The following is a 25,691-nucleotide window of genomic DNA, read 5'->3' as shown; positions in this document are numbered from 1 at the left end:
GATGGATGGGCAACGTTAGAGCAAATGTCTACAATTCAATATGGAGTCCTCTCCTGAGTTAGGACTCTAGGCACTACTGATTGTCATAGCCTCATCCATCTCTCTTGTTAGGTTCTAGTCTCCATCTCGGAACACGATTTACATCCTGTACACTTTCCTGGCTTCCCCAACTGGTTCTTCTATTTCTGTGAGTTTGCCAGGTTTGGTTCTTGTACCCTGTTCTCTTATTCTACTTTCCCATTGTATTCCCACTATATTTGCATTTCCTAGGCACCCTCATTGACCTCCTGGCAATCGTCATGTATATCAGTAGGCTGCAAAGTCTTCTCCAGTACAGTGTTTATGCAGAAACACACTCTTGTCAGTAACATCTCTCACCTGATACCACAGAACACCCTAAATCTCAAAGGAGCATTTGAAGCTAGTGGAGCTCTTTCTATGCCGAGGAAACTTGTCTGGGTCCATCTTCTAATGAATAACACTGTTTGATCATTAAGCTGCTTGCTCCAGAACCAGAAGTACACTGCTACTAGTCTCAAGGATAGAGATGGTATCCCTTGTTCAGCAGCCTGTCTAGTAGACTCCAACAGTGTAGCACAAGTATTCGTCGAAGCAGTAACTCATCTAGTCACTACATTTTATGGTTTCCAGTCTATATCTTTTATTCCTTCCCTCCCACACTTCCCAGCACGCTGGTACCCAGCAACTGCTTACATGCCTGAGCAGCACACTCTTCCGCTGCCAGTCTCTTCCCCTCCAGCCCCTTCCCCATGCTGCAGCTAGCCTTTCATTTCCAGGTAGAGATCAACTCCTCAACTTACTGCCCTCGGAATAAAACTCAAGCTCCATGAGATGGTTCAGTGGACAGAACATGATCCTTACTTAATGAGCCTGATGACCAAACGCAATCCACAGTACAACAGACTCTCAGAAGTCCTCTGATTTCTGCAGACACCAAGCCTCCAATAGTAACTTTGTACACGACATAAAAGTCTCCCCCTCTTGTGTGCATGTATATATGTATGTATGTGTGTTTTCAGACAAGTTTCATGTAGCCTAGGCTGATTTTAAACTATGTGGCCAAGATTGACTCCTGCTCCTCCTGCCTTCACTTCCTACATGCTGCAATTATGAGCATACACTACAATATCAACTTCTACACAAACTGATTTTGTATCCAGCACTCCCCTTTAAGCTAGAAGAATAATTCAGATGACACTGTAAGAAATTCTTTGTTTAAAGATACACCAAGAACTTGTGACATTTCCCTCAAAGCATCCTACAGTTCCCCTATTACTGAATTTAGCCTACATAATAACTGCATACTTATCTGTTTCCTCAGCTATACTAAAAAATTTCCTAGACAGGCTAGCAGTGCGCACACACACACACACACACACACACACACACACACACAGTATAGCTCAGGTTTATATGGAGAACCTGGCAGAGTATCCACTCAGTAAACTGGTGGTATGCAGGGCTCACTGTACTCAACATTTTGTGTACATAAACCTTTTTTAAAAGAATCATTTTCAGATTGTCAAAAATTGCTACTGCTAAAAATTTAACATGTTACTGCTGGGAGGTATTTGGTTAAAAGAGATTTCAAAGTATATTATACATTAACTAATATATATAATATAATATATAACTATAATATATATTATAGTTTTAAGTTAATGTATAGCATATGTGTGTATGTGTGTATACATATATACATACACATATATATACATATATATATATATGAAACACATTGCTTAATGACTTTACAAGTAAAACTTCTACCAAAAGGAAGCAGGAATCAGAAGATACAGAAAGCTGTGGGAGACTTAGGGAAAAGAGATGCCAAAAAAGAATTCAGAAACCCAGATGAGCTGAGACACCCTCTGGCCACTCTGGCATGGTGGAGGTCTTGGTGTAGCCAGTGCATGCCAGGTTGGATTCAGGACATAGGACGTCCATCTAAAGATAGCAGTGCATTCTGAAGTTGTTCTTCAGTGTGCCCTAATGCTGCCCAGCTTCAGAACAGTAGTCCTGTTCCACACTTGAGCTGTCCTCAGTCTAGGGAGTCCCTCTTTAGACCCTAATCTTCAATAGAAGGAAAGAGACACAGGAAAAGGCAAATAGTTGCCTGGCCCATAGGAAGGAAGGAGTGGAGGCCGGGACATAGGACAGAAGGAGTGGAGGCCGGGACATAGGACGGAAGGAGTGGAGGCCGGGTGATTGGACGGAAGGAAGGAGTGGAGGCCGGGACATAGGACGGAAGGAGTGGAGGCCGGGCCATAGGACGGAAGGAGTGGAGGCCGGGACATAGGACGGAAGGAGTGGAGGCCGGGACATAGGAAGGAAGGAAGGAGTGGAGGCCGGGACATAGGAAGGAAGGAAGGAGTGGAGGCCGGGACATAGGACAGAAGGAGTGGAGGCCGGGACATAGGACAGAAGGAGTGGAGGCCGGGTGATTGGACGGAAGGAAGGAGTGGAGGCCGGGCCATAGGACGGAAGGAAGGAGTGGAGGCCTGGCCATAGGACGGAAGGAGTGGAGGCCGGGACATAGGACGGAAGGAAGGAGTGGAGGCCAGGAGATAGGACGGAAGGAGTGGAGGCCGGGACATAGGACGGAAGGAGTGGAGGCCTGGCCATAGGACGGAAGGAGTGGAGGCCGGGCCATAGGACGGAAGGAAGGAGTGGAGGCCGGGACATAGGACGGAAGGAAGGAGTGGAGGCCGGGACATAGGACGGAAGGAAGGAGTGGAGGCCGGGACATAGGACGGAAGGAGTGGAGGCCGGGACATAGGACAGAAGGAGTGGAGGCCGGGCCATAGGATGGAAGGCGTGGAGGCCGGGACATAGGACGGAAGGAGTGGAGGCTGGGACATAGGACAGAAGGAGTGGAGGCCTGTCACTGCATGCCAAGGACAAAGGTGACCTCAGCTGGCCTTTGTCTGGCTTTCTACTCCTCGGTCTTTTACTGATGGCATAGGTTATGTACCTTCCTATTTGCAGGATCTGAACATATATATGCACCTTAACAAAAAGAAGGAACACAAGTTCTAAAACAATGCAGGTAGTTTCCAGATTCTTATGAGAGTAAACAGTGTATTCGTTTCCTCATTTACTTAGAGGATTTTAATTTTCCTTTTAAACAACAGTAACATTTCTCTTATTATCGCATAACATAATTCACTGCCGAGTTTGCTTTTTAATGGTGCTGAAGTCTGTATTGTAAAGTCCTGCACTAGCCACTCTGAGTGGCGCTGACAGACTGACGTCAGCTGGAGTGTAAGCACGCTACCTGGCCTGCTGTTCTCGACAGCCAGAGGTCTTGCTGTAAAGCAAGCTCTGCTACAAATGATCCAAACTGGACCCTTCTCCTTAGTTTCACTCTTCATCCAAGAGAAAAAGGAAGCCACAGAATGAGGAATTTGCTCAATAGAGTGGCTAATTATCATCTAAGTAATCAAGAATGCTCCATAACTATCTGGCAGTAATTCAATCAGTACCCAAGAACAGCTTTATAATTAACCATAGGGATGGAGAGAAACCTCAGCAGCTTCTTACACCCATTAACAGCCGGTAGGATCTATTTTGTTGCAGGGTTCCAACTGTATTAATACTACCGTGACTGTTAGAAACAAGTACATTTGGAAGAACTTACAGACTTAGAGGTAGTAAGTTCTTCTAAGATTGCATTTACCTGTGCTGCTAGAAATGCTTCAAGTCTCACTTCACTGGTAACCCTCACTCTCATGCACATTTAAAAGGTGTAAGCCGAGACCTGCCTAGGTGTGCTTCTGACCAGTTTATAGTGAAATTTAATGGTGAGTCAATTCAGTTGGGCACTATGGAGAGAGGGGATATGGAGGAGGATGATGACGCTTAACATCTTAGGTAATAGCAGTTATTGGACATGACAACCATTTCTAGGAGCCACAGACTCACCTAAGAGCTTCTGCCCTGTTGTCAATACTGGTACCATTTTGGCAAGAAATTGCTGTCAAAATCTGGCTTAAGTTCCACTGTACTCAAAGATAAGTTGAACAAGTTATAGAGACCTTGTGCTTTATTTTCTTCTACAAGGGTACATAGAACTTAATCGCTTATAAAAATCGCATATAAATGTTTGTGGTGCTGTTCTGAGGAAACAGAGGCAGATGAGAGTAAAAGAAAAAATCTATAACCTCGTTCATTGCCTGTTCTACTGGAATCCTTATTCGGGTCGAATTCATTGTGTCTTCCATCTTCTCTGGGTTTCACTACTGCAAGAGAGACGAGGTTAGGAAGTGACTTGACCATAAGACCAGGGTCAGTGTTGACAACGAAATGAGAGCCAGTGAAATGTTGACATGAGGACTGGAATAATCACCGAAGGTCTTCATGAGGTGGCATGCACAATGGATGATCCACGCACAAGGTGTGGAGTTTGCAAAACTGAGCAAATACTCACCCAGAAGAGCTGCTGCCACCAAGACAACGACCTAGTAATAACTCAACTGGATACCCTATTTTATGTTACTGCCACTTTGAAAGAGTCTTGTTAACTTTCCCAGGCTGATCTTCTTGCCTGGGACCAGCAAGTGTTGATCCCATGTGCTGGGATTACAAATGGTTGTCACCACACCAAAATTTAGAAGTTCTTACCATGTTGTGTTTGGGAAGAATTATTCTGATAAAGTGTGGGATGGAAGGGAATCATGGCTAATGACAATGGTGACAGGACATCTAGCAGGCTGTATCAGAGGATTCCTACAAGGAAATGTTTGCCTCAAAGAGCCTTGAAGATTTTGCTTCCCATATTACTGACTGGACCCAGGAATGCAGAGTTACTCTAATAAAATTCACAAAGACACTGATGCATCAGGAGAATAAAGAAGGTGACTTTATTAATTTATAGTGAACAATAGGAGAATCAGGCACATCTGTACCAGCTGTGGGGAGCTATCTTCCTGAGAAGGCAAATAACCAGAGCAAGGCTTGGTATGCAATAGCAAAGCAAATGCAATGAATTATGAGGAATTATGGTGCATGCATGGCACAAGGCTCTGAGAAACAGGGCTCTGTGACGGCCCAGGCAACTGAATGCTTCCCTCAAGCTGACAGGAGCTGATGGTCTGGCCACGCTGTTAAGCACTCCTCAATCAATAGTCTTTCTTTGTTCTCAGTCTGGAGATAGTAAGCACTCTTCTGATGAACACTCTCTATATATATGAGACTGAGCATACATGTGTGTGTTTCAGATGTTAGCATCTTTAGTTAGTGTATAGTCAAATTTCGCCACTCACAGTGACACAATGTCTCCTATGATCACTCAGTTGTACAGCTGATGATATGGCTGCATGGCAGAATGCCTGCACCACATATACGAGCATCAGCAAAAAACAACCAACGAAGCCCAGACCCTATCATCTCCCTGCAATCTATTAGATATCCACTTCTCAGTTCAATCATCTCCAGTGCGTACTTTCAGCTTGCTATATTCTGGGAGGAAGAGAGTTAACCACATAGTGGACTCTGCATTGCCTACAGTTCCACAAAGTGCTGGTTAAATCCAAAACAAACAGTATTTACTGTGTCAGTTTATTACAGCTGCTGTGCCAAGGCAATGAAACGTCTCAAAGTGTTGTAAGAGAATGCTTGTGTGTGTCTTTGTTCCTCTTCGGGTTCACTCACTTATTCATTATTATCCCACTGGTTTTTACAGTTCTCCTACCGTGAACTAGGAATTAAAAGGTACAAGAAACACAGAGACATGCCACAGTCTCGGTCCTCTGAAGGGCCTAGAGTCTAACTAAGAAGACAGAGTTATTTAAAACAAAGAAAGAAGAAGAAAAAGAGTACTGTGCCACATGGTGGGGGAGGGGATACTTTCTATGTGGGGCAGAGCTAGAAGATCTAGTTTTTTAAGAACTAGATTCTAAACAGTAGTAAACATCCATGATTATTTAAAGCATAATACAAATAGTTTCTCTTTCTCCTGTATAGTTTCGAGAATGGCTTCCACTAGTAAAGGTCATTAGTTCTAGGTATTTTTCTATGTACCTGTAGCATAAACATCTTTTTATGTAAATATAAACATAATTTATATACTTATATAAATGTACATTATTCATATACTACATGCCCTACTTACAGAAACATAAATTTATCATTTATATAAAACACATGAAATAGGTTACATTATATCCATATTTTTGGTAACTCTTTTTATATAGAATTACTGTTAATTATTAGATAATAAGTATATACAGAAAAGCATACAGAAATATTTATTTTGTTTAAAAAAGGATTATTTATATAGCTATTATCAGGTCAATAAATAGAAAATTCTAGCACTCAGAGATTCCTTGCTTCTAATGCCCTAAATGCCTGACCTGAGTTTTATGGTAATCCTTTGCTGGCTTTCTGTGTGGTCTTATCTTCCCCCGGCACAGAAAGTCAACATCTGCCTGCATGTCCTTAGGGTGAAAGTGGCTTTATTCCTCTGTGTGTTCTCTCTTTTAGAAAAGATTCTTATTTTCCCAAAATAAGAGTGGGAATGTGATTTGACTTTAAATAGCAAGACATCTTTGCATGGGGGTCCTGTCTTCCTGGGTAGAGAGGACTTCGAGCTGGGGATAACAGGAAGAAGGAAGGGGTGAGAGTGCTTACTTGTTGAGGATGTTTTCATAAACATACATTCAATAATTTCAGTGCTTTCAGTAATATGGTGGTTCAAATACTCTATATGTGGAATCTCCAGGAAAGAACTCTGCTCTGTTACTTCTTTGAACTTCCTCCATTGTGCCAGATTTATGGAATAATGGAGATTCTTATGCATGTGATTATAGCTCCTAAGGAGTTATGAGAGGTCAGCAGTTTAACTTTCCACAGTACAAATAGTGACTAGACAATAAAGACACAGAAAACAGGGAGAATGCGAGTCCAATTAGTCCTTTCCTGGAAGAGTTTCAATTGTCTTCTCTGCACATACATAGAAAACATGAAGAAGTCTGAGGTAATAAAAAGATAAACTTAAATTCTTTGATATAAATTTCCAACACATTGTCAAGTGATGAGAGAAGACTATAAACTATACACCCTACTTATAGAAACATAAATTTAACACATAAACACATATAACACATGAAATAGCTCACATTCTACCCATATTTTTGGTAAGTTCTTTTATATTGAACTATTTATGTTATTATAATAATAAAGATAATAAATGTATACAGGAAAGAGTATGCTGTGAAATGATGTGCACATATGCAATACTAGTGCCTATGCACTCATCCACTCATCCCTTTCCTACCATGTACATAAACGGGTTTACATGCAGACATGCCTGTGCATATTCCTGTTCAGACACAGAAAATGACTAGGAGAACACATAGCAGTCGCTACGTTTATGAACTGGATTTGGGAAATTCCACTTTGAAATATTCTATGTTTACACATCTTGTTAAATATGTATATTGGCAGGTACAATAGCACACATCTTTAATCCCAGCACTTGGGAGGCTGAGGCAGGAGGTTCTCTGAGTTTGAAGCAAGTCTGGTCTACACAGTGAGTTTCAGGACTGCCTACGTTATATAGTGAGACTTGAAACACCACTCCTCACAGTGTATTATTTCTATAGCTAGGAAAAAACAAGTTAACAACATATCTCAAAGGGGAAATACCCCCCCACACACACACAAGAAAAAAAGGACGAGAAAATAGAAAGTATTGGAGCAAGCTTTTGAGTCAAAGTAAGACTGTGCAACTGTGTAACTAGCAGAGTTGAAATGAGAGGAGACAAGGAGCAGACATTAGGAAGGAAACAGAAATGGTACCTGAAAAGCTACATAAACTGGTTGCTTAGCAACCAAAGCATTCTCAAAGCATCCCTAGTACCACAATCAATCAACCAACCAACCAACCAACCAACCAACCAACCAACCAACCAACCAACCAACCAATCAATCAATACTGAAGAAGCCCATCTGGTTCACGCTAACTCTAATTTGTATTAAGAACGTGATGAAGAGGACTTAACAGTCAGAACATAAAATGCGATTCCTACTAAATTAAGAGTTTTATAACCAGTTAAAGGAAACTAAAGATGAATACAAGGGAGTAACAGGATATAACAGGAATGCTAAGGAGTAGTTTGCATAGAATATGTAACTTCTCAGGAACTACAGGCAGAGGCCATTAAATGGTAAAGAATTCCAGACATCAAAAAGTTTAAGAACTATGACATGGAGGTGACCCTCCACACTGCAGGCTCTGTACTTTTCTGTAAGGCCATATTCTTCTAGAAGATCACAGGGCTGGCAATTAGTTATAACTAATTCTGGAAAGTCACTATCTTTTTGCAATGCAGCTGGTCACCTCATGCAAGAATCTCGTGTATCTGCTAGTTCTGATAAGAGAATGACTTATTTATTCATCACTAGTTTCCCGGTCTAAACTATCAATGAACTCTGAGTTATATTGCACTTATTTGTATGTGTGGAATGGTGGTGGAGAGCAGGGGTGGATGAGGGTTCCATCGTGCACAGGCACCACAGTGCATCTGAAGACATCAGAGGACAACTTGTAGGAGTCAGTTCTTTCATTCCATCTGATGGGTTCTGGGGATCAAAACCGAGGCTGTCCGGCTCGACTGTATGTGCCTCTCCCTGATGAGCCATTTCACCAGCCCACGACTACTTTCTTTAAAGAACGTTAAGAGTATTACTACACATAGTACACATCTCTGCTCTGTAGCAAAAATAGGTGTGAGAGGTGCAGACGACGAAGACCTGTCTATGAATTGTGAACTGCTGACACTGGAGACAAAGGACACACGCTACTGTGCCTTGGTTGTGTGTCTGAAATCCTCCATAGTAAAAGTGGGCACATGCTTAATTTTGTACCTAATAAGGAACATCACGGGGTTATTAATAGTATTGACCTAAATGTGCAATCAAAACATCGAGCTGTCAGGATTTGTGATGCTTACTTGCTTGACAACAATAATGAACTTTACAGCAGACGATAGTCCCTCCATGTGCTATGCTTATACACAGCACTTTCAGAACCATTAACTCAAACGATCTTCACAATCAAACTGAGATTTGGGGATAACACTCTGATTTTTAAAAAAGAAACAACACAGTTCAGTACATTCATTTATTTCTCTGGCATTTATTCAACATCTTCTTTATGCTAGAAGGTCAGTCCTAGGTGTTAGAAATAGAGGAAAAATGTGGCTCCTTTTATCAACAGTGCACAGCCTTGCAGAGGAAACAGCCACAGTTGGAAATTCTATCATGAGATCTACGCTACAGAGAAGCAAAACTCAAGTTTTATGAGATCACACTCTGATGCACAACACTGCACTGGTTTTGCCTAGACTGCAGCTTGTTTTTTGTTTTTTTTTTTTTTCTTTAACAAAATGCTGGCCACAGCTTCTTGCACTGATTAGCTGTGAGTGGGCTTTGACTCAGGGTGCAAACATGCAATGAGGAACATGATGGGAGTCGTGCAGCAACACAAAGGGAACAAACATGGTTTCTAATCTCGGCGGTGAGGACAGGCTGTGAATAAGCAGCTGGCCTCTGACAGCTTACCAGCACTGAAGTCTCATATATGTTAATAACTGTTCCTGAAATACACTGTTCTGTTCTGTGCTGGTCAAACCATGTGACAGCAAATGGGCGAAGTTGGCTATCATTCCCCTGCAAATCTTTAGCATATGGCTTGGGATCTCAGGATCAGATCACTTGTGACTGCCTATAGAGCATAGTGAATATCTTTTCCTACATAGCCTATGATTCATGCCTCTACTCCAAGACAACAGACTTATTCTATGGAACAGTTCTATACATCCATCCTCTCAAAGATTCTATAAAACAATACTTTGAAAAGTAAATGGCCAGGATAGTACATATTAAATGCAAGATTAGATGTTGTAATTTTTTCTGTGCTATGGAGTCCAGAGCCTCCAATGAACTACATCTGAATCTCTAAGATGTTATAATTTGTAATCAACCACCAGTTTATGTCATGATTTTGTTCAATGCTTAATCTTCTATTTCAAAGCCTCAAAATTTTGCTGTTGACCCAGATCTGTTGACCTACTATGCATATATGCTGATACCAACTTTCCAAATACATACTTCCTAGAAACAGACTAAGGAAATACAGAAGAAGTAACATTGCTATTTTCAAACAGGGAGATTGTAGGCATCTTTTTGCCTTCTTTTCTTGACCTAATTTTTTATAATAGACATCAATAGCCACAAAAGTAATTCAAAAAAAGATTTGATTAAAGTTCAACTGGACTTGACAACATCAAGGGTGGGTAGCAAAGGCTTCTAGACTCTTTCAGTCTTAGTGCATCTGTGCTGACACAGTGAAATGTCGAAGCGCAGAGCTAAAGCTGCAGGGCTGACAAGGGCACTAACACAAGTGGTCCCGGCTCTAAGTACAAAGTGGTGTGAACAGACTTTTGTTGGTAACCTGCAGCTCTGGACTGGGTGAGCTGCTCAGCACCTCTCCCACCTGTTGTATGACTGTGACTACCTCTCTGAGTGACAGGTTCCATGCCCACAGATTGGAGCATGTCCACACTCTCCTCCCTGTTGTCTGAGGAAGCAAACACAAATACCCTTTTATCAGATGTCTACCAGAAGCAGGCATGGTGGGACATGGTATATACCAGTAATCTCAGCACTATGTGGAAGCAGAGAACTGTTGTGGGTTAAGGGCAGCCTAGGATGGATATGAAAATCCCATCTCAAAACACCAATGTAGCAAAGCAAAGCTAAGCAAAACAAAGCCTCTCTACCACACTGGCAGGAGATGGCAGGTCCTTTCTCACATATCTGGATTCTATTTCCTGTCTGTGACGCAGATCTGTAGACTAATACCTACCCTCACCCATTTAAGGATGGATCTGCTAAATCAGAGGAGTTCACTCTAACTTGAAGGGAACTTAAAAGCCCGGTTAGCTGTTGGAGGATGTATCCTCAGTTATTCCAGCCTCTACAGAACATGGCTGTCTGTGGCACTCTCTGGTACAGTCCTCTTAAAATGGAGTGGGGTCATTGAAGGAAGCATTGATAGATGGCGAGGATAGGGCTAATGAGGGAACAGAGATGAGGAAGAGAGAGCAGGCCTGAGAGCAGTGAAGAGAGAACAGTCAGGCTGACAAGGAGGAAGAGATTCTTGTCTTCCTGCCCAGTACTCTTCCAAATTCACTCCCTATCTCTGCTTCTCCATTTCTCTCCCAGTCTTGTCCCCACCTTCTTCATTTTAAAAATTTACTCCCAAGCCTCTAGATGAACACATTCCTTGCTTAAGACCTCACTAGGAAGCAGGGGTGATCTACAAAGCCCAGTCTGGCTTCTCAGCTCCCGTACTGGGATCTCAGCTGACCTGGGCATCTATCTGGGGCAGGGAGGCACAGTGCAGCAGAGCAGCTGCGACACACCTGCCTCATGTTCTGCCACTGTGCTCCTACCTAAGTTACACGCTGACCATGGGAAGGCAAGCCCAGGCACTGACCTTCCTCTTCTGTTAAGGCTCTAGGACTGGGTATGTTTGAAAATGAATCCACAGAACAACTGGACCACAAAATCTGAGCTCTCCTCACACGAGGCCTTTGGGCAGGAACATGTTGTTTCCAGAGTGCATTATCTCAGTTTCCAGCAGGTCAACTTAACACGCCAAGAAAAAACCAGGACAAAAATCTGGATTCTAAATTAGTTATATTTTTGGAGAAAATTACACTCATTTTTTGTAGGCATAAAAAATTGAACGGAGCCCAAGTACACTTGGGCATACTATATAGAGGCAACACTAAAACCACAGGATATAGCAGCTAGTGAAAAGTCTATCAAAACTCATATTTTGGAAATTATTTCTTGGAAAAATAAAAAACCAGTAATGATCTGGAAATACCTTCAAGTAAAGTATGTTATTTTTACACTCCATAAAACACTACGATTTGTCTGCAACTGTCAAAAGCCACACTACACTCCCTGATATAGAAAATATAATGTCTTTGCAGACAGTTTTGCTCAGCAAATAAGTTTAATTTGCTACTATGTAAAATTTTTCTTGGAAATCAAACTGCGAAATGAAAAGTGAATCCCTTGCTAAATAAAACAAACAAACTGAAAGGCGACCCAGTAACCCGTTGATGGGGTAGGCTGCCCTAGGGATGCCCTGCCTTCTTCTCAGAGCTGACTTTCTCTCCACCTCTTCTGCAGCTCTCAAGAATCCTGACAGCTAACAGCGAGCCAGGTTAAACGGCAGCCTCTCAATAGCTGGTCAGTAGTGTAGCGGCGCTGACTACCAGAAGAACGGCTGGGTTGGAGGTGAGAGACACAGGATGGAAAGAAGTTCCTAGAGAACTTAAAATAATGCAACAGTGGACAGAGGACCATTGCTGTCCAGGGAAGCAAACCATTCATTTGGCTAATTTGCTTCCTGAAACTGGCCCCTAAGCCTCTTCAAGTGAAAAAGCCCAATATGTAATAAAACCTGATTTCACACTTGGAGGGAAAAAAATGTAAGAACAATAAATTCTCAGACTCACCACAGGATCAACAGATACAGCCTACTAAAGACATGCTGCCTGTGAGGTAAGCCATACTATTTACCTCTCTGGATAGAGCCACTCAGTTTTACTTGCCTTTAATCCCAGCACCCAGGAGGCAGAGGCAGGCAGAATTCTGTGAGTACAAGGCCAGCCTGATCTATATCCATAGTTAATTCTAGGACAGTCAGGAATTATGTACAGAGACACCTCTGTCTATGAGTGAGTGAGTAAGTGAGTGAGTGAATGAAATGAAAAAATGAAATTTTAAAAGGGAGGCTGAGGGCATAGCTCAGTGGAGAGTATTACAGTGCATGGATGAAGCCCTGGGTTCAATTCTTAGTACCAGGAAACAACAGTGGAATAGTGTTTAACCCTAGACCAAATAAAATCCTATCGTTTGCACGATATGGGTAGATCTTTAGGTTGAATGAAACAGGACATAAAAAGACAAATACTACCTATGACTCATTTATGAAAACCAGGAAGTCAATTTTGAATGATGTACAGTGATCACCAGAGTTGCAGAAGGAAAAGAGACTTACAAGGAAAACTAAGAAAGAAGGGTGCTAGAGGAGGCCTAGACAATAGAAGGGACTGGGTTAAGAAAGGTAAATGGCTATGCCCTGTGCCTAGAAATGGAATAAGGAAACTCATTAAGTTGCACCATAATATATGTTAATAATTATTTTTAAAGTAATTTAAATATTAATTAATTCTTATCTGTTGAGAAATGGGGTTGGGGTAGTAGTCAGTAAGGGCCAGGGTAAGAGTGAAGTCTGTGTGTCCTTAGTCATTCCATTTTAGCATTAACTATGTAAATATGGGCCTGAACGAATGACTCAGTGGTTAAAAGCTCAAGCTCTTCTTCCAGAGGGTCCACGTTTGTTTTCTTGAATCTACATGGCAGCTCACAACCGTCTGTAACTCCAGTTCCAGAGAATCCAACTCTCCTGGGGAAGCCCTCTTCTGAACTGTGTGTATATCAGCATTCAAGTAGCACGCAAACATGCATGTAGGTAAAACAGAACACACAGAAAAAATGTTGCAAATACACTTCACCAACTGAAGCATTTATAAGGAAGGCTTTTACCTTCAATAACAAATAGACAAAGGACTCAAACCATAAGACACTGGAATGAGAAGAAACATAAAAACAGCACGACAGAAATGCAAAGGCAAATCACAAGAGATCACCTTGCTCCACTTAGAGCAGCCATTATCAAAGGCACAAAGTAGCCCATATTCGTGAGCATGTGGGTCAAAGAATACTCTTGCACACTGTTCATAGGAGTGAGAATTAGCACAGTCATTACAGAAGACAGGATGGAGCTTCCTAAAAGAATAAAACAGGCCCAAAGATAGAATTACTATATAGGATCCAGTAATCTCGTCTCTATGTATAAACAGCCAAAGGAATAAAAATCAGGGTCAACTGTTCTCCCAGGTCCAGTACAACATCATCTGCAATGCTGCATAAGTATCTTCCAATAGATGAACACACACACACACACACACACACACACACACACACACACACACACACACACACAGGGAGAGGGAGAGAGAGAGAGACACTGAAATACTATCCAGTCAAGAAGAGGAAGGCCTGTCATGTGCAGCAGCATGGATAAGCCTGGAGGGCGTTTAGCTCAGTACGGAGAGATGAGAGAGCACAGATTCACTTCTGTATAAAGTCTAAAGGAGCTGACTTCCTGGTAGTCAGGCCTACAATTTACAAAGTGCGTGCATGGAGGGAGGAGAAGCTTGTCAAAGAGTGGAATAGGTTGAGTGATGATGGAATGGGATGAAGCATAATTCAAGACTTATAAGTAGATTTTGGATGTTGTCGCCATTGGAAAGTAGATAAAGTGCTAAGCATGTCAATTAGATTGACTTAGTCATTCCACATTGTAGAATCTAAAATCCTATCCAAAAAGTTACAATATGTTTGCATATTTTTTTTGAAAATTAGAAACACTGAAAAATAGTTACTAGAACAAAATTATGACATGGTTGTCACTGGCCTTTAAAACATGTAGATAGTTTAGTAATTTGCTTGACTGCCTTCTAAGTTAATGCACTGACTTTTAAAACTGTCCTAATTTTTGGCATAAAGAGTTCAATACATGACTGTTACATAAATGAACAGAAGCAGAAAAATGAAACGGCACAGACCAAATAAAGGTAACAGTTGGGAGAGAGATAGGGATATACCTGATCTGCAGTCACAGTACTACTGGTTTATACTGACACTCAACTAAGCTAACCCTTTCAGTTTACAGTCTGAAAAGGCTTACTTACCTAAACCCTGCTGCACTCACTTTAAAGACGGGCCAAAAATTCACATGCCTCCAAAGCACAGCTATCAGCAGAATATGTATACAACCATGGGGCAGGAGAATGCTATGGTAAAACCCATATTCCCTTCTCTAGCTACAAGGCACGGATGGTATCCTTTTGGGACAAAACACCTCAGGGATATTCCTGGAGTCAGAAGCTGACTGCAAATAAGGTGCTGTGTATTACATCCCGGACTCAGGAGCAGCTGAATCTAAGCAGCACCTCTCATGCAGTCCTCACACATCTCCTGGAACTCATATAAATCCCCAGTCTTTACTGGGAAGAAATCTGAATAAAAAGATTTCAAGCCTCTGAAAGGGTTTTGGGTGTGGTTGAGATGGCTGACTTTGAAAACTTAGCAACACAGGATACACTATGAGTAAGTTCTTAAAAAAAAAAAAAAAACTAACTCACCAGATCCTTCTGAAAGGGTTCTTTTATTAATTTCAGTGAAGTCAAGCAGAGAACAAGTTGTAATATGAAACACAATTTATGCAACTATGTTGAAATTCTCTACCAGAGTTGCATCTTCTAATGTACAATTTTATGGTAAAATAATTTCAAAATACTATCAAAAGTTAGGCTAGGCTCCTTTTGGTTTTAAGACTGTCACAGGAAACCCCCCCCCTTTTTTTATATAAAAAGTAATGGAAATTCTAAGACAAAATAATAGTGTCTTTAAATTGAAAAAAAAAATCGAAGAGCTGAAACTAAACCCCAATTGAAATTACACTGTTGGGCAACTCCAGAAGCTAAACAAAAACATGTTAAAATAGAAATTGCAACATCAAGGGAAAACCATTCTCATACAGAGTTCTAGACTCAGCCCTGGCTGATTATGATCAGACAGCTGATCCAGCCTAGGTTTCCCACAGTCAGCCTAAGGCTGCTCATGGTTTAGCAGCCACTTGGGTAAGGCCGACAGAGATCCCCTGGGTGGGTCTGCTCTGCCTTTCAAAACCCATGAACTTCCCATTATATAATCTCAAATAAGGAAAGCACTTCCTAAGCTAAACACCAGGCTGCAGTACCGCTTGCCGCCCACGCTAAGAAAGGAAAGGAAGGAGCTTTGTGAATGGCAAAATCACCTTGTCGGGTAATGACAGATTAGTGAATCCTGCTTACTAGTCTACCAGGCTGTTTAGCAAAACTTCCAGAAGCCCCAGTATCTAAACTAAAATTTTCATATTTTATTCATCTCCTATAAAATAATCTCTTAAAGTAACCACAGAATTCTGAGAAGCTTGTTTTTCCAGAAAGCCCAAGAAAAATACTTTAGTTTCACCACTCTCAAATTCATTTGACTTAGAAACAAAGTAAACATATTACTCTATTTAATATCATTGCACAAGCAAATTCACAAGAATGAAATGTGTTCAGAGTTCCTAGAAAAAATGTAGCAATGCAGGCTGCCAACTTGTTCAATGTCAAGCTCTAGGCAGCGCAGGAGCACCAGCAGTGACTCAGAATGAATCACGCTTAAGCTATTTTTGCTTTTAAAGTCCTGCCAGGAGCTGTGTTAATATTCAACCCAGAGTAAATTTAGCTCAACAAGAAAACAAGTGTTTCCATGGTTGCTTCTGCACAGTGTTTATGGTATATGCGCAGCCATTCAGCCTAGGAGCCCAGCCAGATCATCGAAATTGAAATGCTTGTCTCTCATTTACATCCAGGCACTGGAACATGAAATACCAAATGCAATTCAGGCTATTCTTCTGTCTGCTGTCTACCTGCCTTCCTGGATCCCAAACAGCAACACGGAAGACAACACATCATTAAAGGGTTCTCTTCAAGTCTACGCCCCTGAAGGAGCTCTAGTAGACTGCTGTCATAGGCTTTACTGGGTTTGTGTTCCAAGTCAAAATCACACTTCTCTGGTAGTGGAGGTGTAACAGACTAAAGTGCTTAAAGGACTTAGCAAAACATTAGGAAATTAGAAGGACAGATATCACGTGGAATCTTTACATAGGATCAGACAGTGACTGGTTATGTGGCTGGTACTCAGGTTTTAAAATAAATTAGTTACAGGCAAAGAGTAAGATCTGACTGTCTATGTTAGAAGAAAAAAATTACACGTAACATAAAATTTATTATCTTGACCCCCTTATTGTTTTTGCAGCAGAAAGAAAGGTTACTCACTACACTAGACAGGGCAGCAGGCTGGGCACAGGAGAGCCACCAGCAATCCAACTTAACCTTCACAAGCACACAACCCATCAGTGCTACAGTTTCAGTTCTGAGGGTCCCTCAAGGCCAGTAACACAAAAGCCTGCCTTCCATGTGGTGCTGCAGTGAGGCACAACGTTCAGAATGTGGACCTAGTGGAAGGAAGCTAAGTCTTCTGGAGCAATGAGAGCACCCTTAAGGGGATCTAAGCCCATTCCATCTTCCTCTTTGCCCGTGACTGTCATGACGCAAAGAGGCCTCCCCTTCTACAGGTTTCAGTCATAGAACACTGTATTACCATTGACCCAAAGCAGTAGTGTCAAGTGACCACAGACTGAGGCCTCCGAAACCAAGAACCGAAATAAACTTATCAAAAGTTGACTGTCAGGCATTGCGTTATAGTATCAGAAAGCTTACACGATTAGTATTAAATACAATTACACTAGTATAAAAACAGTTCTCTAGGACTTTTCATCTTGTACAATTAAAAAGCTACCGAGTGATTCTTTAAAAATTCCTACTTTCAGAATATGCCATTTTGATTCCAAACACATAGGACTTTTGTGCTTGGGTAGCAGATGAATTGGGAAGACGGAGGAACAGATGCTAGAGCATTCCCTAACTAAATCTACTCAAAGCTGGAATTTCTAGCACCATCTCTCGACATCACGCTATAGTCATACATAGTGGTTAAGATTTTACTCAGCAAAAATACTGTTAACTTTCCCAGCAGAGGTATCTAAAGTATGCTGCACACACCTTAGAATATACACAAAATCATGTAACTTTTTATAATGAACTTTTATCTAGGAAAGAGAAAAGGTTAGGTTTCATTACCAAAGTAAACACTGATATGATATACAGCATATATACAGACAAATCAACAAAATACAATTAATTTACGGTGAGCAACAGAAAAAGCATGCAGACCACATGCTCTAAAGGTCACAATTCCCAAGAAGCAGGACGAGTGTTCTTATCTTCCTTTCTAGTGCAGTGTTCTGGACACGCAGATGGCCACTACTGCAAAGGCAATGAAGTAGAAAAGACTGGGTCACACACGGAAGAGGACAGAGAAACTGCAACCACGTAAAGCATGTGTGTAGACCAGCCAAAGGGTCTGGCACAGCTGTGATGACAAGACTGGACACAGCAACAGTCACACAAGCAGCCTCACTGTTCCAAAATATTCCTCTTTAGACAAGCAGGACGTTAATTATTCACGGCGGTTCAGTATTTGGAAGAAGCTTTTTGCAGGGGTAGTAAGTAGGATCTTTTGAAATCATGACTCGAAGGAACAGCCATCAAAAGTACTTTAGTGATAGAAAAGGTAGAAACTCCTAAAACTCACTTGAATGGATTCTTTAAGTCCTATGTGAAGTATCTAGGCTAGGCCTTGGCATATAGCAACAGGTACTTAAAAGAACTATGTGGATGAAAAGGAATGCATCACACTTTAAGCCTGCAAAAAACTTTACTTGAAACCCAAACTTTCTAAATGTGTAGTTACCTATATATTAACTGTGTATGTAACTTTCAAACTCTCAAGGCCCTGGGGACCAGCAGTAATTTATAAAATAATGACCTTCTGACTCACTTGGTCACTGGACTGACTCAACTCTACCTGAAAGTTTTGGGTTAGAGGAATGGTTAGATATCTACAAAAAGAATATACTCAAAGTTAAGCAGAGGAGTATGTGAGACAAAGAGAAACAGGTAAAGTGTGAGCTTTAAAGAGAGTGGAAACATTCTTTATGATACTATACAGCATGCAATTGTCAAAGCTACTTTACTCAACAATTCTAGTTCTGGACACATACACAGAAGAACTGAAGAATGAACTCAAACAGACAGATATAGCCCGATAGTTATGATATAACTGACTGATTCACGTGATAACTGAAAAGTAGAAACTCAAAGACCACTAGATGAATGCTTGAATAGCATGCGGTATGAAAACTGGAACACTACCTACTCTTGGAAATGCATGAACTTGTGGTATAGGTGGGGTACACACGGGCAAGCCAGTGTGGAGCATGCCCTCGTATACATAGACGGACTAGTCAGATATATCCAGACAGGAAACACTACAGTGGAAACCGATGAGCAGGGGATGATTTCTGTTTGAGATACTGAAAACATCCCAGCCTTGTGGTGGTGACAACTGCACAGTGTGAATATACTAAATGCCAGCAAACTGCATGCTTAACAATGTTAAAGTGTGAGTTTTAGATCACATATAATTCACCACACACACCAAAATGCACAGCAGAATAAGCCCTAGGGGAAATGAACGTTAGTAGCAGCGGCTCATCTACTGTAACTATATGCCCTGTCAGAGTTCTCCTTAAAAACAGGGGAACTCGTGCTTGAGGGTAGGAAACATCAACTCTGCACTGTCTGCTTGATACTATAACTCTAGTGCTGCTCGAGAGAGAGAGAGAGAGAGAGAGAGAGAGAGAGAGAGAGAGAGAGAGAGAGAGAGAGAGAGAGAACGAGAGCGAGCCTGCCTATTAATTAAATAAAAATCCTAAGAAAAGCAAAGGGGATTAATCTGTGTCTAAGTCTTGTCTGTTGTACAGTGTCGTGTACTGACTCCCACTAATCCATTTCCTCCTAAGGACACTGAGCCTCCACAATGCAGCCTTCCTGCTTACTTTTAGCTTCCCTTCTCATAACGTGACCTCATCTCTAACACCCACATATCTCCTAGTCCCGGAGGCTAGGCTTCCAGATTTTCCTGCTCCCCTGAGCCCTTGATGATCCTACTGCTCCCTAGGTTGCTTACCTTGCTCTGACCTGTAACTTCTCTTGACTTCCGCCTTGTGTTTATTTTGGCTTGATGGAAATGGCCTGCTATTGGCCTTTGGTACTCTAAACCCAGACATGGTTCCCTAATTTCGGCTTTTAACCTCATATTTATCTTGCTGTGAGGCACAATTCATCCTGGCAATAATTAAATAGGAAGAACAGTTAGATAATACTGGCTCAAAATTTTAATATTCTAGCCATTTCCTGCACAGTCTGGAGCTGGAAGGAAGGAAGACGGGGAAGAAGAGAGACTGAAGGCCTTGGGTGACCTCTTCTATTAAGACGATACATTTGAGTGGCATCATCCTACAGAAATGAGTATTTATTAAAATATCCAAAGAAAAGCATAGGCACAGTGAGGTATGGGCAGTGAAGTGACACTGAGTGACTAACCTTTATATGCTGCATGACAGTTTGACTGTACTAACGAATGGAGATAACCTAGGAATCAAGAGATGTCTTCAGTGGCATGACTCCTTCTGCTTTTGGTGCCCTCAAGGGAAAAGCACATGGTAGAGAATAAAAATTTAGGAAGGAAAAAGAGCACAAATGTTCAAGATTTATTTTAGATATTATACTCTTTCAAAGACAAATAGCTAAACTCCTTTTCCCCATTCTTAAACGGGAACTTAACTTCTGACCAACTATTATTTACTATGAATATAATTTTTGGATAAGAAAATATGACAACACATGGGCCCGAAGATTTGTAACTGGAATGGAGAATGACTTTTCCTTACAGCAGGTCTATTGTGTAAAGTAAAGGAGTATGCAAGGCTCTCCTCACCAGTACCTACCTCAGTGAGCTCTGCAGGATGGATCCAGAATACACAAGGAAACACGTCAGAACATCCAACCAATACTCTTAACTGTCTTTGGGTTAGCATGTATAACAATGTAAGAGTCAGTACCAGAGAGGCTGAGAAGTGTGTTTATGTGGCACAGTGATAAGTCAATTACAATCTAGCAACAAAGCAGGAACTAGTGAGAATCTCTGGATGATCAATCCAAGAATCTCTACAGAATAGTCTAGGTCTAATGTGTAAGTATCTGAGGGAGACTACAAAGATGAATGATACACTGACTATTCTTCACACCACAAGTTGGGATACAAGTACACGTCAGTGGTGTGAACAGTGTAGAAACTATAACTGAGGGATGAGAAGGGATGCCAGTGCCACTGATGGAGGTGAGGGGGACAGCAGAAATATGCTGAAGGTGAACAAAGCTGAATCAGAGCAGTTTACAAGGATGTACATGTCAAAGCCAAAGGATAGCTACCTATGATAAGCGCATACTCACGATCCCCTTAGGAGGCTGAGACAGGAGAATTGCAAGTTCAAAGTTAGGTTGATATAGTCCTAAAAACAAGCAAGAGAACACTGTGTGGAAATTCCTTACTTGGCAACACTGAGGGTAGACAGTATTAACTAAGTAGTACCACTTCAAAAGTAAGAGTGAGATGACATTTTTTCCTAACAGTATTCCAAAAGCTATCTTAATCACAAAAACTCCCTTGGATTTATATGCATAAAATTATGATCTTATATTTTACTACTGGTTATATGGTTGTGTTTAGCACATTGTCCATTGCTATACGGCTAAGCACCTTACAATGCAAATTGCACTAAGTAAGATGTATCTTTATGGAGTTGTCTCTAAGGTTTAAATCATTCAGTAAGGATCAGCTAGAAATGAAAGTTTATGGAGCAGACTTATCTTTCAAATTTAGAAAAGGAAATTCCCCAATTATTTCTACCAGCCTAGGCGTTACCTAGATCTGGATATACTTGTAAAAAGCACCACCTGCCATTACTCAATGGGGGTTTCCTAACTTTTGTTCACGTTGGGTTTCCATGTCAGAAACATCTGCTTCTATTTTTCCCCAAGCAAAACCTGGGTAAGGCGAGTGCTACTCCCTGACAATGAGATGGGTCCTTCATCTATAAAGTGAACACTCTTTTCTAATGCTCCAAAGGGCACACACACATCAGAGGAGAGAGAATGAAGTGTGAGTACCACGGAAGGAAACGACTTGCTAAGCACGCTCCCAGCACCGTGTTGCTGCAGGCTTGTTGCACCTGTATTATCCTGGGCTCTGTAATAGGTGTCACTGAAGACTATCTTTAATTATAATTACCTTCTTGAGAATACATGACTCCGTTCTAAATTGAGCAGGATTCTTACCTCTCTACTTAGTCAAACTTTAGTTCTTCTAAGTCTTATTCAAAACTCACTTTCTCTAAAAAGCCATCAGTCTGATTTCAAAGATGGCTCATTTTCAGGTGGTGATTACGTGAATCACATGTGCTAGCCCCTCAGTGTTTGCCTCCTCCTGTTCTCTCTTAGCAACAGTACACTCTCATTTCTTTCCCAGAATTTATTATTCATATTCACTGCTTAAAGGTCTACAGCATATTCAACATGTCCTATCACCTATTAAAGCATTAGTAAACACTTGCTGGATATAAACTTTGCCTATCTTGTAAGGATAAAAATCTCTTGCAAATAAGGAATATGCTAACACTTCTTTTTATTTTACTAAATACCTGGATTGTGCTCAGGTATGAGAGAGATACTCAAAAGTAGCCAACAAAGGGGAAGCAGTTGAAGCTAAATTCTCCATGAATCACAATCTCAGCTCAAGCTGCTGTGATATTTGAATGAACATCCTTGTCCCAGACAAAGTGGATGAGTTTGAAGAGTCCTTTAAAGACCCTGGCTCTCCAGGGGTAAGATACCAGGGAGAGGATGAATAACAAACACATGGCCATGATGTTTCAGCAGTTAAAAATCGCTATTATTTTTAAATGAACTAATACACATGAGCTGCTGGGGTAGACTAAAGACCTCCAATTTGTCATGCAACCAAAGCCAGCCTCGAACGTGTGCTCTTCCTGCCCACTGCCCCCCAACTGCTAGGATTAAGGCCTGTGTCACTACACACAGCTGTCCTACTACCTACAGCATTTCTTCTCTAGGTTTATTATTTTAGATTTTTTTTAACGTTTTAAAAAATTATCTTTATTTAGGTTTTTCCGATTTTATTTTAGATTTTACATTTTGATTTAGGGCATCCTTTTTTAAAAAATATTTTTGGGAATTATAATCACATCATTTACCCTTTTTGCCTTCTCCCAAATCCTCCCATGTAATCTGTAATGATATTTTCCCGAATGACTAAGCTGGGGCTTGAAAGCCACCTTTAACTCCTTATTTTCTGAGGTCTAAGATTATATTCAGACAGTATCCCATCTGCACACACTGCTTGATTATTCTCTCCTCCCCAGTCAGTCTCCAGCAAACATTTCAGTGGGCTGTTGTAAGCAAGAACTCTTCCCATCCCAGTCTATCCTATGTGCCACAACAGTGTCATATGCTTCAAGTTCAAGCTCACCAGATGACACAGCTAATGAAAAATGCAGCAGTCTCTGCTATTTAATTATAAATTGGCTTACTTAAGGCAAAAAGTGACATCAGCTCACCCTACCCTTGTAATCCTTGCTCTCATATACTCACAATTTTATTTAAGTACATTACTTGTTCCTTCTGTCTTTTCTTCTATTTCTGTTCATAGATTAATGATAATCAGCTGTGTATATATGTGTGTACACACACACACACACACACACACACACACACACACACACCCCCAAGGCTACACAGTGATTTAAATATTATCATCAAGTAATAAAGCATTTTGTAGGTGGATAATTTTTTCCATGTTATGATTGCTCCTGATTTTCCCTATTGAACACTACAGAGAAGTATCAGTATATCAGGTATTTGGACTGGAATTATCACATTCACATTTATTCTCCAAAGTATTATTTATCAGAAAATACATTAAAGTATTGGTACACTTTTGAATTATCTATTAGCACTTTTTGAATCTATCTATTAGCTGTATACAACGCTCTTAAATTATCACTGGATTATGTTAAATTTAACCTTTGGATGCAGCCAGTGTATTTTACTAACTATGGGGATGATGTGATATCTGTGACTTGAAAATTCAACTCTCAACCCTCTGTTCCTGTCAGAGATCCTCTTTCCTCTTCCCCATATGGTGTCCAGTCCTCAGACTATGCTATAACTAGGTCAGCGGCCAAAGAATACCTCCCTACCTTAAAAGCTTGTTCTCAAAATAGAATACATTTTCTATTTATTCAGACTAGGTCATGGGGAATTTGCTATTTACATAAAATGAGTCAAGCAAGAAGAGAGAATGCTCTATTTCAGTTCCTCTGTATCTACTGGGATATACTGTAATCAAAAGCAGAGGATGCAGAGTAGCTGAGATAGGCAGAGGACAGAATTCTGTTCATTCAAATAGAGGCTGGATTTTTTTTTTTTTTTTGGTTCTATTTTTCGGAGCTGGGGACCGAACCCAAGGCCTTGCGCTTCCTAGGCAAGCGCTCTACCGCTGAGCTAAATCCCCAACCCCGAGGCTGGATATTTTAATATTAGGTTCCATTCGACACGGTCTAACACAAAGCAATTAGCACATTCAAAGCTACCATAAAGTTCACCTCTCATTCCTCTTCTTCCCAAACAACCCAGCACACATTCTCCCTAATCTGTGCTGTCAGACAGTCCTTTCCAGATTGAGACTGCCTTAGAAGCCTCTCTCACTTCACAGATGTGATTTCATCTACATTGGGAGAAAATTGCTGAAGACTGTGATGTCCATGAAAAGACAGAAGGATTACTATAAGCAAAGGAAGAAAGAGAGGGATGGGATGTACCATGATGAGAGGAGCAAGTCTGGAGGTGAAAGACAATAGACTACTTTCTAGGGATTAGGAGTGTCTGGTTGATGGGGGCAACCAGAGGACCAGTACTCAATTTTTGACAGTTTCTGGAGTACAAGCGGTGAATCTATTAAACTGCTTTAACAACCAACCTGCCACAGCCCTCTGGATTCACAAATGAAAGACATACATAAACTGGCTTAATTTTGAAATGCCTTGACTAGCTCAATGGCTGGGTATTTCTAATCCTCCCTGTGGCTAGCATACATTTCCCTCCAGTATTCCTGGCTTAACCTTCTAAAGTCTGTATTTCATCTCTGCTACCCTGTTACCTTCTGGAAAGCACCCCACAGACACAACATAGGGTCACGTTCCCTTTCCACCTACATTGATGAATCGTTGGTTTCTCTCCTGTAGCTCTTAAATCTCATCCTTCTCCCTCTGAGTCATGGTGATTTTCCTCCTCTTTCTGTCCTTGCTTGTGCAATCTGAAAGTCCCACCTCTTTCATCCTGCCCAGCCATTGGCAATTTTACTTTCCAATCAGATCCAACTGGGGGCAGGCTTTTTTTAGCATCTGAAAGCGCAGAGTACTCTGGGAGCCCAATTAAGAAAAAGCATTAGAACCAATTCCTAACACAACACTACCAGATCTATAATGTGCAATCATCAGTCATGCAGGTAGAGAGTATATACAGTTAGTAGCAAAAGGGACAGGAAGAACAGGTGAGAGAAGTTTCCAGCAACAAAACTAGATAGCATAGTTTATTAAGTGGTTTATAACCTCTTTAAAGATCCATTTTAGGTTTTGGGGTTCTTGATATATGTGTGTGTGTGTGTGTGTGTGTGTGTGTGTGGTGTGTGTGATCTGTGTGTGTATGTATTTGTTATATATTTGGTTGTGAGCCTAGCCTTTAATGGCTGAGCCATCTCTCCAGCCCGTGTGTATGTATTTGTGATATGTGTGTAGGGTGTGTGCGTGTGTGTGATGTGTGTGGTGTGTGTGTATGTATATGTGCAATATGTGTGGTGTGTGTATATATGTGTGGTGTGTGATA

General features: G+C 41.1%; 1 protein-coding gene across 17 annotated transcripts in view; it reads right to left on the bottom strand.

Moving 5' to 3' along the window:
- Nsmce2 (NSE2 SUMO ligase component of SMC5/6 complex) overlaps positions 1 to 25,691 on the bottom strand; it is a 231,150-nt gene that overhangs the window by 117,707 nt on the left and 87,752 nt on the right. For 7 of the 17 annotated variants that reach the window (XM_087556477.1, XM_087556479.1, XM_087556476.1 and 4 more), the window contains one exon: positions 4,185 to 4,262. The exons of 9 other annotated variants lie outside the window; for them this stretch is intronic. In XM_087556477.1, coding sequence (XP_087412603.1) covers positions 4,185 to 4,262 — 78 coding nt within the window. Of the gene's footprint in view, positions 1 to 4,184; positions 4,263 to 15,321; positions 18,093 to 25,691 lie in introns of those variants that run through there. One more of the 17 variants, XM_087556491.1, reaches the window with a different exon arrangement.

The sequence above is a fragment of the Rattus norvegicus genome, chromosome 7 (assembly GCF_021556685.1).
Source record: "Rattus norvegicus strain SHRSP/BbbUtx chromosome 7, alternate assembly SHRSP_T2T, whole genome shotgun sequence".
NCBI classification, from domain to species: Eukaryota; Metazoa; Chordata; class Mammalia; order Rodentia; family Muridae; genus Rattus; species Rattus norvegicus.
The sequence above is the reverse complement of the archived record's forward strand: the minus strand, read 5'-3'. Positions and strand labels throughout refer to the sequence as shown.